At 51.8% G+C, this 12897-nt stretch overlaps 1 protein-coding gene across 19 annotated transcripts in view; it reads right to left on the bottom strand.

Moving 5' to 3' along the window:
• Window positions 1-12897, bottom strand: part of SZT2 (SZT2 subunit of KICSTOR complex) — a 59209-nt gene that overhangs the window by 24999 nt on the left and 21313 nt on the right. For 17 of the 19 annotated variants that reach the window (XR_003992568.1, XM_030494244.1, XM_030494258.1 and 14 more), the window contains 25 exons: window positions 12363-12477; window positions 11086-11199; window positions 10406-10603; window positions 10207-10319; window positions 9575-9716; window positions 8877-9041; window positions 7981-8185; window positions 7660-7772; window positions 6939-7197; window positions 5349-5514; window positions 5174-5266; window positions 4909-4990; window positions 4500-4781; window positions 4014-4152; window positions 3668-3784; window positions 3487-3550; window positions 2981-3166; window positions 2572-2910; window positions 2258-2447; window positions 1762-1836; window positions 1419-1557; window positions 1063-1183; window positions 688-817; window positions 422-574; window positions 209-311 (listed from right to left, as the gene is read on the bottom strand). Coding sequence is in view for 18 of the 19 variants with exons in the window: in XM_030494244.1 (XP_030350104.1) it covers window positions 209-311; window positions 422-574; window positions 688-817; window positions 1063-1183; window positions 1419-1557; window positions 1762-1836; window positions 2258-2447; window positions 2572-2910; window positions 2981-3166; window positions 3487-3550; window positions 3668-3784; window positions 4014-4152; window positions 4500-4781; window positions 4909-4990; window positions 5174-5266; window positions 5349-5514; window positions 6939-7197; window positions 7660-7772; window positions 7981-8185; window positions 8877-9041; window positions 9575-9716; window positions 10207-10319; window positions 10406-10603; window positions 11086-11199; window positions 12363-12477 (3803 nt within the window). In the remaining variant the exon portion in view is untranslated. The remainder of the gene's footprint in view (window positions 1-208; window positions 312-421; window positions 575-687; window positions 818-1062; window positions 1184-1418; window positions 1558-1761; window positions 1837-2257; window positions 2448-2571; window positions 2911-2980; window positions 3167-3486; window positions 3551-3667; window positions 3785-4013; window positions 4153-4499; window positions 4782-4908; window positions 4991-5173; window positions 5267-5348; window positions 5515-6938; window positions 7198-7659; window positions 7773-7980; window positions 8186-8876; window positions 9042-9574; window positions 9717-10206; window positions 10320-10405; window positions 10604-11085; window positions 11200-12362; window positions 12478-12897) is intronic. The other 2 variants (XM_030494259.1, XM_030494245.1) reach the window with 1 other exon arrangement.

Raw genomic sequence — 12897 nt, 5'->3', positions numbered from 1 at the left:
TTCCCTCTCACATAAGGGCTTAGCCCAGGGAGAGCAGGAGGGGCCTGTCTTGATGTGACTCTAACTCATCAGATATCAGATATTTGCTGCTTCGGTCACAGCAGCGTCCCTGAGGCTGGGTGGAAACTTCTTGCCCTAAGTTGCTCTAGTCTGGTGTAACACACATAGCAGAGAAGGATCAGGCCAACAAGTCATGCTGGCTTCTTACCGGAGGTAGAAAACAGATTTAGTGGCACGTTCCTGGTAGACGAACATATTCTTCCTGTTCACCACCGAGAAGGCATTGAGCACCGAGCGAAGTGCCTGGATAGCTGTGGGCAACGTGGGCTGTTAGCTATCCCATGTACCCTTCTCTGGTGTGCCAATCCAGCCAGCAGCCAGACTCTTGACACATAAAATGAGAGTACTGGGCTGTACTCACCTCGTGAGACCCCCATGTTGGGGCCCATCTTGAGACGTGAATGCACATGGATGAGTGTGCTCCACACAACATCACAAGCAAAGTGCCCTGGCATGAACTGCATGGTGGCAGCCAGGTAGTCTCGGGGCTGGTAGCTCTCCTCTACAGAGTAATCTACAAAGAACATATGACATAGCTAGGGCCATAGCATGGAAGTCACCATCTTTAGTCACCGATGGGCAGGCAGTAGCACTGCCACGAAGGCATGGCCAAAGCAGTGTTCATACCATCTGTGGGCATAACGCGCTGCCTGTACGAAGTATAGGGTGTCTCACTCTTCCAGATGTCCTCCTCACTTTCTGCCACCAGTAATGAGTTGCATATGTGGCTGTCATGCAGGTCCTGCAGCAGCAAGCGCTGCAAAGGATGAGAAAAGATTGGTTCTGTTGCTTGCACGGCCCACAGAAGATAGCAAGGAGAAGGGCTTAGGGCCAGACTGAGTCTCTTTTCCTGTGGCCCCCAAGCTAAGACTTCACCATCTGAACAAGCTCTCCAGGCGCCCCTCTGAGCTGGGCTCAGACCAGACAACCTCCAGAGGTCCCTTCTCATCTAAGCCATCTCATGACTGGCAGCTCTATCCCTCCCCTTTGCAGATTTATTACCTGATTGACAACCCTGCAGATTTCACTGATCTTCTTCACCACCACCTGGTTGAGACTCTGGCACTCCCGTGGCTGCTCCTCTTCTGTCTCTGCTGATGCTGCCTTCTCCACACTCAGGCTGCTTTACAGGGAATGGGAGCAAAGGGTCAGCAGGGCACCTGGACAGTGCCTGTCCCTGCATGTCAGGAGCAGGAATGCAGTGGGGAAAGATGGCAGCTTTCCCCTTACGGAGCACCAGTCTAGTCCTGCAGCTTCCCACCCACACTGGGCAGGGAAGAGACCCTGTCCAGAGATGAGTAAGCGGCAATAAGATCCTGGTACAGAGAAGCAGTAGCCGGACAGGGGACCTTCCTTACCGTGTGTGGTAATAGACCTCTACTCGGTCCTGCTGGATTTTTATGATGAGCCAGAAATCCGGCATGAGGGGACACCTGGGTTCCTGGTCACTCATTAGTGCCTCCTCATACTCCGAGTCACTGCTTCCACCATCATAACCTGCAATGTACCCTCACGTCAGCCCCAGGCCTGGCAAGCCAGCCTCCTCCCCGGGCATGGCAGGCTCTGCGAGACCAGAGCCCTATCCTCAGGGCTCAGAGGTCATCCCAGCCCAGGCACTCTGTCCCCCCACACTCCTGCACTACTATGTCACTGCCAGTGCCTGGCTGCACGCTGTCAGTCACCCCATCCCAGCAGACTCACCCAGGTGGTCAGAATCCATGCTGCCCTGGCTCGACACCAGGCTCTGCACACGGCTGGGACGCTGCTTGCTGGAGCCTGCAAGAGAAGAGGGATCTGATCATGACAGCATCTGCTAAACTTCTTCACACACCCCATGTGCTGGAGAAGAATTACACAACAGGACAACCAGGCAGTGCTGGCCACAGGGAGGTAGTGCTGGGGAATGGGGCTCTCACAGCCATTCCTGGAGTCACCGGGAACTTTGTGTCATTAGGGATATCAGTGCAGCAGCACTGATATCATAGTAGTACAACTTAGTACCCTGGGTACTGTTAAACAGTGAATTGCCAGCATCCTGGCAAGGAAGAGACCTGGTATAGTCCTGGGTACCAATTCTGTTGTTTAGGGACCAGAACACGAATAGCCATCATATTTTGTATGTCACAATCAGAATTGGGCTCTTCCCTTACAAGTTCCCAAGGCTGAGGTACATCCTGCCCACATTCACAGCTCCTACCTTCCCTGCCTCGTGTTACGGAGTCAGCCAGGCTTGCTGCAGTTGGTGTCACCAATGGTGACTTCTCGCTGTTGCCCTTTTCAGAGGATGAGGATGGCAGTGATTGTATGGCTGTCTCTGGAGCTGCCTCCTCCAGGGAGTCATGGCCAGGTGCTCTACTCTGCTCAAGGCTCAGTGCTTCTCCTGGGACCTGCACACAAGTCAAGGTTGCAAAAAGGGCCAGAAAAAAAGGCACCAAAAAAGGTTCCATCATCCTCCTGTATCCTTCTGTTACCCCCACCTTCCCATCAACAGACCACCTCAGTGTCACTCACCTCATCCTGTATGTGGCTGTCCCCACCTATGGGGTTTCCTGTGTCTGGCACAATGCGTGTCTCACTCTCTGGCCACCCCCAGAGACCCCGGGCTTCTTCTGGGAGGGCACAGCTTGCATGGTGTAGCTCGGAGCCCTCTGCCTCTGCTTCACTGCTCCCCTCTTGGCCTGCCTGGCCCAGGGCTGTCCTGGTGCCCCCTCCAGCTGGCTGCTGCAAGCAGGGTGTCCCTGAAGGGTTTGGAGCTGCCCGCCTGGAGTGCAGGCGGCTGATGGAGACGTAGTGGTAGTCACTGCCTTCTGCATTAAGCATGTAGCCAGGCAGCACCATTCTCCTGAACTCCTGCAATACGACAGAGAATAAGCATCCTGCTAGCTAAGTATATGAAGCTGCCTCAGGGCTTTCTCCTTACCTCCTTGAACTTCTCCAGAGAGTGCTCAGGTCCAAAGACAAACTGGAGTAGCACCACCTCGCTGTGGCAGCTGGGCCGCCCCTTGGAGTTGTAGATGTGGGTGGCCGCTCGGTGCAGGATGGAGGTGCTGATGACCTGCGAGTGGCGCAGTGCAGACACAATCTCATCATCCAGGAGCCAGCGAATCTGAGCAGAGCAAGGACACAGAGCAAGACCTACATGACCTGCATTTGCAAGGTTCTGATCCAAATCCCAACAATCTGAATGTACATAAGAAAAAGACTTTGGAAGAGAGGTCTGCCTGTCCCACCCCAACTGCAGTAAGAATTTTGTCAGGGTAATCCCACAGTTTTGGAGAGTACAAGGCCAATGGCCTGTGTGATACCAGCAAGGTCAGATAGTCAGATCAGTTGATAGACGTTATAGCTTGGAACAGGCTAGGAAGTGTGGAACAGCAATTCCACACTGCTCCAGCTGGAAACAAGAAGCAGGCAAGGCTGGCTTACCTCATTCATAGTGGCTTCAATAGCCTGCCTGTGTACTCCAGGGAGGTTGGAAAGTGCAGGGTGCCTAGGAGAGAGGAGAAAAATAATCAACCAGTCATTCTGACTCAAGCAGCCACCACAGTGCAGCTCCTAGGCAGCAAAAGGAACCCATGAGGGGCTTGCTACACCTGCAGTGCCATACCTTTCATCTCCTGTGGATGGGAGCCGTTCCAAGTTGTGCATGATATCCTCATCTGAGCGGAAAGAGGATGGCTGCCCTGGAGAGCGTGTAAAGGACACGCTGCTCTCTGAGGTGCATCTGTCACAGGAGGGAGAGAGCAGGCTGAGCCCCAGCTTTTGAGCCAGAGAGGATAAACAGACACAAGCTCCAGAGAGGAGAAAAGGGATCTCTAGAGAAGGTGAAAAATCTTAGTTTTCTTAGGGCTGTGGCAGGCCCCAAGAAGGACAATCCTGAGTCTCAGAACATGAAGAGGAGCCAAGACTGGCCAGCTGGGAAGGGCCGGCAGACTGGGCCTCCCTCCACCTACCTGTTGTGGAGAATGTCTGCATTCACAACTTCTATCTCTAGGGGCAGTGTCAGCACGAAGATGTCCAGGGTCACACAGAGGTCCCCCAAGTCAATGCTGTTCAAACCCTGGCAGCTTTCCAGGCAGCCCAGAACTTCCCCTGAACAGAGATCACACATGAAGGGAATCAAGCAACAAACAGTTCTGCTTACACATACACACAGCCTGGTAGCAAGAGGTGGCTGTCCCAGACACCTGGACAGGCTCAGGAAGGCCACCATCCTCTATGATCCTTTCAACCTTCCATGACCAACCCCACAGCAAGTGGGAGACCCGGTGAAAAAGCCCTTGTCTGGTGCTGGAAGACCCAGGGGGGCTCCGTACAGGGAGGGCTGGTCCAGAGGGACTGCTGTTTAGGACAGCATGTTTGTTCCAGGCACTGCTCACCCAACAGGGACCTGACAGAAGCCCTATGTCCCTTAACCTCACAGCAAGGCTTGCTCTTACCTAGACAAGTTGGGAGGGACTGCACGGGCATGGAGCTGTGCTGGCTACGCAGCTTCACTGAGCAGGTAAGGTGCACAAAAAGTGGGGGCATCTCCTGCTCCAGGAACTCCTGCTCATTGAGTGAATCCCCTCCCAGCACGCTGAAGGAGTCATCATCCTGATTCACCGTGTTGGAGTCCGAGAGGGAATCTGTGTCTGGGAACTCATGCTCCAGCTTCTCACGGTACTCCACCTCCAGCTCTGGGTCGCTCTCTGTGGCAATGCAGCACCCAGACACAGTTCCTGCTGATGCAGATTTCCCTGTTAGCAAGTCAGGCCCACATCCCCAGAGACAGCCAAGCTCTGAAAGGCATCACCACAGTGATACTACAGACATTTTCTTCTCCGGGACAGAGCAAGCAATTTTTACCTTCTTCAGCTGCCAGTTCTGGCTCTGATCCCTCCATGTCCTCGCTGCCTTTCCTGTCTGCCTGATCCCGAGGTGCCTCTTCCTGAGATGGAGAGAGGAAGGGCAGATACTACAACCATGCCAGGCAGAGAAGCAGACTGTTGATGGACCCCCCAGGGGCCCAGTCTACCCATGGGTCTGCCAACCCCAGATCCAGACTTGAAACCAAGCAAAGCTACTTCCCTTCACAAGGACTAGGTGCCTGCCAGGGCAGCACCCTGCCTACCTCTTTCTTGGCTGATGGTGGGCAATAGAAGAAATAGTGAGGATTTGATGGCACTGGCTTGAAATGCAAACTTCCAATTTCCAGGAATTTTTCCTAAAATAGAAATCCCAAATGTGAAGCAGACATTCCATTCTACCCTCCTGCAGGAACCAAGCTGAGCTTCCACATTCCTCACCTGGATAATTTTATGTAGGTCAGGGTGAGCCTGGCAGGGCTGCCCAATTTCCAGTAGTGAGAGGGGAAACTCTGAGCAGCAGCTGGTGCCCACACTGCTCTTTGGCTCCTCTGTGGGGCTAGCAATGTTATGGGAGTCCTGCTCGCTGTAGTCCTCCATTTCCGCACTGGCAGGATTATGGACAAGTCAGACAGGCACATCGAGAAACAAGAGTAGTTATATGTATTATCTACCCTGCCTGCATCCCACCTCACAGCTCCCCACACCTCACTGGTGTAAACATGATGTGACTTACACAGCCCTCACCCTTACAGCCCCAGAAACCCTCCTGCCACCCACTAACACAGATAAGCACTCGGGCTGTCTGAAGCCAGGCCAGAAGAAGGTTAACCACGGTGATCCCACTGCCAGGTACTCTATACCACATTACACACCCTCCCTGGGAAAGAGAGACAAGTGGCTGAGTATAGCGACAGGCCTGGAGCAATCTGAATTACCAACACCCAGTCCAGGACACATCACAGCAAATACCACCATACCAGCACCCCTTGAGTCTTGGCAGCACAGAGCAGAGCAAAAAGCTCAGGCCCACACTCATTTAACAGCTTCATGACAGAATCAATCCCTAAAACTCAGAAAAAACAATGTGGGGAGTGGGATGTTGGTTGGCCAAAGTCCTCTCAAGGTACTCAAATTAGTAATACAGATGGCAGATCTGGGTGCAATGTGTCACAAGCTGTAAATCCTTCAGTAAAGTTAATACATATGCATTGGGATAGGTGACCCATAAGATCTTACAAACACAAAAAAGTTCCCACAGCTTCTTCCTTGGAAAATTAGCACTTGAAGAAGGCATCTGACTTTCCAAACACTAAGCGTTCTTCAAAACCACAGCCTCATCTCAATGACTTACAGTATAAGAAATAAGATTTTTCCCAACAAATTCACATAAAGGAACTGAAGATAGCAAATTGCAAACAGAGGACAAAGGACCTAAAGAGGGTGGTTTTTTGACAGACACTAAGGCACAGTAGAGTACCTTCTCCCCTCCTTGAGTCTCCAGAGGCAATAAAAACCTCATGAATACCCTAAGGAATAGGCCAGGAGTTTAGCATCAAGCATATTCCAATTCCGCCTTGACATTTCTCTTGTGATTTTTTCTTTTCCCAGTTTTAATTGAAAAAAACCCAAACCACTTTATTAATAAGAAAAGGATGATATTGATACTGGCCCAGAGTCAATAGCAACCTCAAATGAGTCAAGCAGCAGGAAATGTGCAATTTCTCCAGAAACAAGAAGTCTGAGAGTTACCTGCAGACAAACTGCCCTCCAGCTCAGGCCAGATGGGACAGTAATGAGCTAAGACTACAACAGAAAGCAAAAGGATGGATGTCACCAGAGATTATAAAAAGGAGAATGGCTTGGTGGACATCAAAAGAGGTGGTTATCCCACTGGAAATATTTCTTACATGTGGCTCTGTTAGACCCTGCCCTACAACATTCCTTCTAGCAGGCAGCAGAAGATACTTGAAGAAAGATCTGTCCAGGCCCAACGCTAAGTACAGAAGCAAGACCGAGATGGGCCCCTACCTTGATTCAGAGACCAAGACGCCCCTCTCCCTAGAGCTCTGTTCCTCTTCTTGCTCTATGCTGCCCACTTGGAAGCTGGCTGTCTTGGAGTGCGTATGTAAATGCTGGTGGCTCTCTCGGAATGAGCGGACATGGCTGCACACCGTCAGCAGGAAGTTGGTGATATCAATCTCTTGGAGCAGCTCTTCACAGTAGTCCATGGCTGTAAGGAGGTCCTGCGAGCTGATGCTGTGAGACTGCTGAAGGCTCTTGAACAGTCCTACAGATCAAACACAGAGCTTGAGCGCTCCACCACAAGGATGGGCCATGGGCCACAGGCAATAGCTACATATGATTTTCACCAAGTCCCAGCACAGAGCTGTATTCAGTGCAGGTGCTGGGAGACAAGGCTCAGCCAGGATGCCTAATGCTACATGTTCACCTGAGCTTGTGCTGCACCACAGTATCCTAGGGATCTGCCACCCTGAAGGTGAGAGGAAAAAGTCATAGAAGGGATACCCCTGACACACACTCCACATGTCCAGGAACAGCCTAAACAAGACCTATAGGGAATGCGCAGAAGTATCTTTAAATCCCTCCTGGTGGGACATCAGTCCCATAGCTCCTCCCTTTGCTCAGTATAAAAATCACAAGAAAAACAAGACATTGCTTTCTTAAATGAAGATTCAGAGTCCAGCCCCAACCCCAACCCTGTGTCAACTCCCATCGTGCTGCTCCTCACCTTTCACATAGCACTGGTGGGAGTGCTCCTGCAGCAGCGTGCAGTAACTCACTAACTCTTTATGCTTGTGGTCTAGCCAAGCAGCAGCAGGAGGACGTTCCAGAGACTGGGACCTGGAAAAGAAGAACCACAGCTTCAGCTCCAATGAAGCATGTTTTAGACTATAAATGCCTCTGGTGCCAGTAAAGCAGGACTTTAGGGCATGCACAGGCAATGGCTGCCGTTAGGCAGAGCGGCCGAGCCAAGAGAATAAGGCAGGGCTAGAGCCAGCATCTTGTCAAAGAAGGTCCTCTATTTCCTGTCTAGTATGGCTGGTATTACCTGAAAAAGATGTCCCGAGGAGGACGGTGTGCCCGGGGGCTGACAAGCTGCTCTCTTAACAACTCCAAAGAGCAGCTGTAGATGTAAATGGGGCAGCGAAATCGGCGGCACTCGCCTAGCTCAGACTGTGAGTTCTGGTGACAGAAGGAGATATGTACATCTCTGCGAGAGGAGCCACCTTGCTCTCCAGGGTCACGACTCACTTCTGCAAAAGAAACAATCCTGAGATAAAGGCCTTTGGTGGGCTCCTCATTCCTCATGCGAGAGGTCACAGCCCTCACAGTAGCACCCACAGGTAGGTATTGGTTTTACACTCAAACCTCAGGGGCTATTCTCCTCACCCAGCACCCAACCACTCAGCACACTGCTTTGGCCACTCTGACCCCTATTTGGGCAGCCATGACTGCTCACCACTGCCACCACCACTTTCTGCAGCAGCCCAACCCTTTATTCTCATTGCAGGCCTGGCTGACTACACCAGTAGCTGTGCAATCAAATCCCATATACCTTAAGACCTGTGCTCCTCTCCCTAGGATAATGTGCTGCTTGTAGTGCCAGTCTGGATCATGACACGAGAGTCACTGACTTTCCAGTGCAGCCCAGTACTGCCATTCCTAGTAGCTTCTATTTACCTGCAGCCTCCTTGCCCAGCAGGAGCCAGCCTTGGGCCATGGGCACTCAGCTCACATTACACTCCCTCACCCACCCATGAACACCATGAAAGCTGGCTGAGGCTTCACTGTGCCCCTTGTCCTGACTCCGACTCTGCTGACTGCCTGGCGATGCCAACAGGCCGCAGCAGCCTGTTGTTCCTCCTACCTCAATTTGCTGAACAGTGTGCTTGGGAATAGCAAGGATACCGATACTTTAGCAAGGTGCTGTCCTGAGGGTGGTACCGTGAGCTGGTGTTATGCTGAGGGTAGGTAATGACACTGCAGCATCCCCTTCTTCAGCCTCATCCCTGACTTGTTCTGCACAGACAGGTCCCAAGGTATCCTCCCCAGATGGACTCTCATCTTTTGGAGGTTTGTCTAACCCACAAGCCATCAGCTTCTGTACATCTGGAAGAAAACAAAATAAAACCACCTTCTGTCCTGTGAGAATAGTTTAACCCCTCCACCTACATTCCCAAGAGGGCAGATGTCCCTGCTACCTCTTTGTGTGTAGGAGCAGTTCCACAGAGTACTTCCAGCTGAGCCAAGCAGCCTTCACCAACAGCTCAGTGGAAGCCAGACAAATGCCAATGCCCAGAAGCAGGGACTCTCCCAGACCATCCCATTAGCAGTCTCCTTACTCCATTCATTAACAACCCTACTGGGAAAATGGCCCAATGGCTGCAGCCAGCAAACAACTCAAAGCCACATCCCCTGCCTGAAAACACTGTGTGAGCAGCACCATGTCCAAGGAGAGCAGAGCAAGACATTCAGCACTTTGCACTACTCTATTCCTGGCCATACAGTGCAAAAAGATTGGATCTAGACTCTGCTGTTCTATATTCTGTCCATCCTACCAGAGCCGATTCTGCTTTTGCTGTCTTCCTGAGCAAACACTTAGGACTGCTCCCCCTCTCACTCCCCACAGCAGGCAGGCTCACCTGAGAAGGTGGCTGGCAGGAAGGTGAGGAAGACATGCTGCGGGTTGACCAGCTTGGCATAACATCGCCACTGTGGGGGAAAGGGCCCCGTTGCGTCACTCAGGGTCACATCATCCTCAGGCAGGTCTGTGTTGCCGAGGCTCTGATGAAAGAGCAGAAGCTGGATAAACTCATAGCACAGGCTTACCTTGAGGCAGGCAGCAACGCACAGAGCAGGTTTCTCCATGACTGCTAGCTGGCACAGTACAGAAATCACCCAGGCCACCCCCTGCACCATTCTGAGAGCAACCTGGCTCCAGGAAACACAGCACACAGTCAGGAGATGCTTAGCCAGCTTTGCTGGGCCTGGTTCTGACCTCCAGGCAGCGATTGCCCATGGTTTCTGAGCAATCTGCAGCACAGCATCCGTGCTGCTCTAACAGGCTAGGCCCATGGTGAGTGCAACTATCCACACACCTACAAGATTCCTTCTTGACTTCAGCCACAGGCTACGGCTCAAACTGCTGCTAAGCACAAGGGAAACAACAGCTTTTCAATCTGTTCTCAACCCTTCCACTATTTCTCCTGCTCTTCAACAGCTGCTGCCTTGCCTTCAGGGGAGGCTCAGGAGAAGGACAGCAGCACAGCAGTACCTGCAGAGTACTTGTGGAACCAGTCATATCCCTGGTACCATTGCTGCCAACAAGATGATAGGATGCAGAAGCATCCTGCTGCTCCAGGGTCCCAGAGGCTTTCAGGCTTTCTTCTGAAATGGAGCACAGAGAAACCAACCTGAGAAACACCAGCTGAGGAAAAGGCTTGAGAAAGCAAAGCCACACTCCTGGCCCTTACCTCTGATCACAGGGAGTGTGAACGGGGGTTGATGGCCATCACGATCCCGTTGCAGAACCTGCTCCATGAAAGCCACATGATCAGCATCAGCCATGGGGATCTCCCGGTCACTGAGGTCATGCTGCAGGCAGCCATGGAAGAGGTTTAGTAGCATTTCATTGGGCACAAACGAAGAGTCCTTGGTCACCTCCTCATTCTCTGCTCCAAAACAGAACCATGGTAGCTTCAGAGACAGCATCTCCCCAGCCACCACCTGCCCAGGCCCCCAGCAGACAGCCCTTTACAAAGTGGTACACAGGCAGGAGTTTCCCCCCACACCTCTGCAAGGCTGACTTGGAGGGTGTTGAGGAAGCCCTGGAGTTCCAGCTTTATCATCATTAGCTACCTTGCACTGACCCTTCTACTGTAACTGTTCTGGAGATATTTGGGGCTACAGGCAAGAAGCCAGTACCGCAGTCTATGTTCTCAAAAGCAACTTTTCTAGAACTATCATCCCAAGAAAGACAGCAATATACCTGGACAGCTCTGGGGCTGCAGAGATGCGGAGAACAGCACTGAGCTACTGAAAGAGGCATGGCAGCTCTCACATGCCTGCTGCCCAGGGAGACAAGCACACAGAGCAGGCTGCTTATAGCCATGGAAGGTGTACAGGAGGAGGGAGGTGGTGAAGAAGTACCTACCTTTTGTCAGCATCAAGAAGAACATTTCAACCTGCTGGCACCTGGGCAACAGCTTCATGAGGTTGAATTGGAATGGGATCTCATGCACTCGAAAACCAGCCCCCATGTCTGGATCTGCAACAAGAACTAGGAATGTAAAATGGTGGTGGGCACCACATAGCTCAGTCTCCCAGGCCACCTCCCCATGCCAGCCCTAAATGCAGTGCAGGCAGCAAAGTGAAGGTACACAGCAACACTTCCCCAACTCCCTCTGCTTAGGAGAGCAGAGGGATACAAAGAATGAATGTGGGGAAAAAGCAAAGCCTGACGGAGGCTGCAGCAGGTTTTGAGCTACCTACAGTGAGGTACCTTGCAGTAGGAGTTCCCTGGGCTTATTGCCACCTTCATACAAGAAGGGACAGAAAGCCACCACAAGGCCTTACACAGCTTGAGCACAGAGCTGCCAGGGGACAAAACCAGAACATCAGTGTTGCAGTTAACACTGCTGGAGAGCAGTGACCATCCTGGGAGCCAGAGGTAGCCTGAACTACTAGTATAGTCAGGCACAAGGATGCCAGGGACAAGGATGCCCATGCTTTGAGGGAGATCTCCCATCTGGCAGGCTCTGCACATCCCTGCAGGCATCTCCTGTCCTTTTCCTCAGGAGAGAGTCTCTGCTGTCCAGGCCCTGAGCTTTTCTGGCCCTCTCCCACAGGGCCAGTGATAGGACCCAATATGGTTCCCTCAGGTCCTGCCCTCAGCTTCTGTGTTGACCCTGGCTCCCTCAAACCCACCCAACATCTGCTCTGTTATTCACCGCAAGGCAAGCAAACAAAAGATCTAGGATGACGTGAACTAGCGACAAGAGAGCAAAAATAGTGACATTCTGGAAGAGGTTGCCTGACAAGGGTGAACCTTCCACATATTCTTGGAGTTCTCAGTGAACTATGTTAATCATGTCAGATCAGATGCTTCCATCTGCTTCAGAAGTCAGCCCCTCTCACAGAATTACACAACTATTGAGGTTGGAAAGGACCTCTGCAGGTCATCTGGTCCAACCTCCCTACTCATGCAGGGTCACCTCTCCAGCCTGGGCACAAAGTCTCAATCCTTTTTTGGCCTTCCAAAAATGAAGCCATTTCTCTGGCAGCCGAGCACAAGTGCAACAGTGACCCACAGCCATCAAACTCTAGAAAGCTGTTGTCAAAATACCTGTTCCACTTTCCAGAAGACGCTAGGGGACCCTGAGACACTCAGAGCCTAGCGCCTTCTGCTCCATCAAACCTGCTCAGACATACCTTCAGTAGCTTTGGTCTCTGAAGGAGGGCAGACCCATTCCTTGTTCTGGCACAACTGGCTGATGTACTCGAAGCTCAGCATGGTGGCAATGCATGCAAGGTCCCGGGGATAGAGCTGCAATAAGCAGTCAAGGTTCAGCTGTATGAAGCAAAATTATTACCCCCAAACCCAGGAGAAAACAGTCTAAAAGCAAGGAGAGGAAACACCCATAATCCCATCCCCTGACTTGCCCTGTCTCATTGCTCCCTCCTTCTCCACCAGCCATTAGCCTCTTATTTGCCTTGTTCAGGAGGTGCATTGGCAGTGCTTCCTGCAATCCCAGCTTTGGTTCAGCTTGCTTCCCTCCAACGGAATGGCTTTTGAGAAAGTAATCTGTATGTTCCCACCTATCCCAGACCAGCACTACATCTACGGCACTGCAATGCAGACACCTTTTCTGACCGGTAGTCCAGTTTTCTTAACAACATTCCCATCTCTTTTGGCCCCCAACAACTGAGACCTGCAGTGTTGCAATGCACTCGCAATACACCCTTT

Source organism: Strigops habroptila, chromosome 8, assembly GCF_004027225.2.
Source record: "Strigops habroptila isolate Jane chromosome 8, bStrHab1.2.pri, whole genome shotgun sequence".
In the NCBI taxonomy this organism is placed as follows: Eukaryota; Metazoa; Chordata; class Aves; order Psittaciformes; family Psittacidae; genus Strigops; species Strigops habroptila.
The sequence above is the reverse complement of the archived record's forward strand: the minus strand, read 5'-3'. Positions and strand labels throughout refer to the sequence as shown.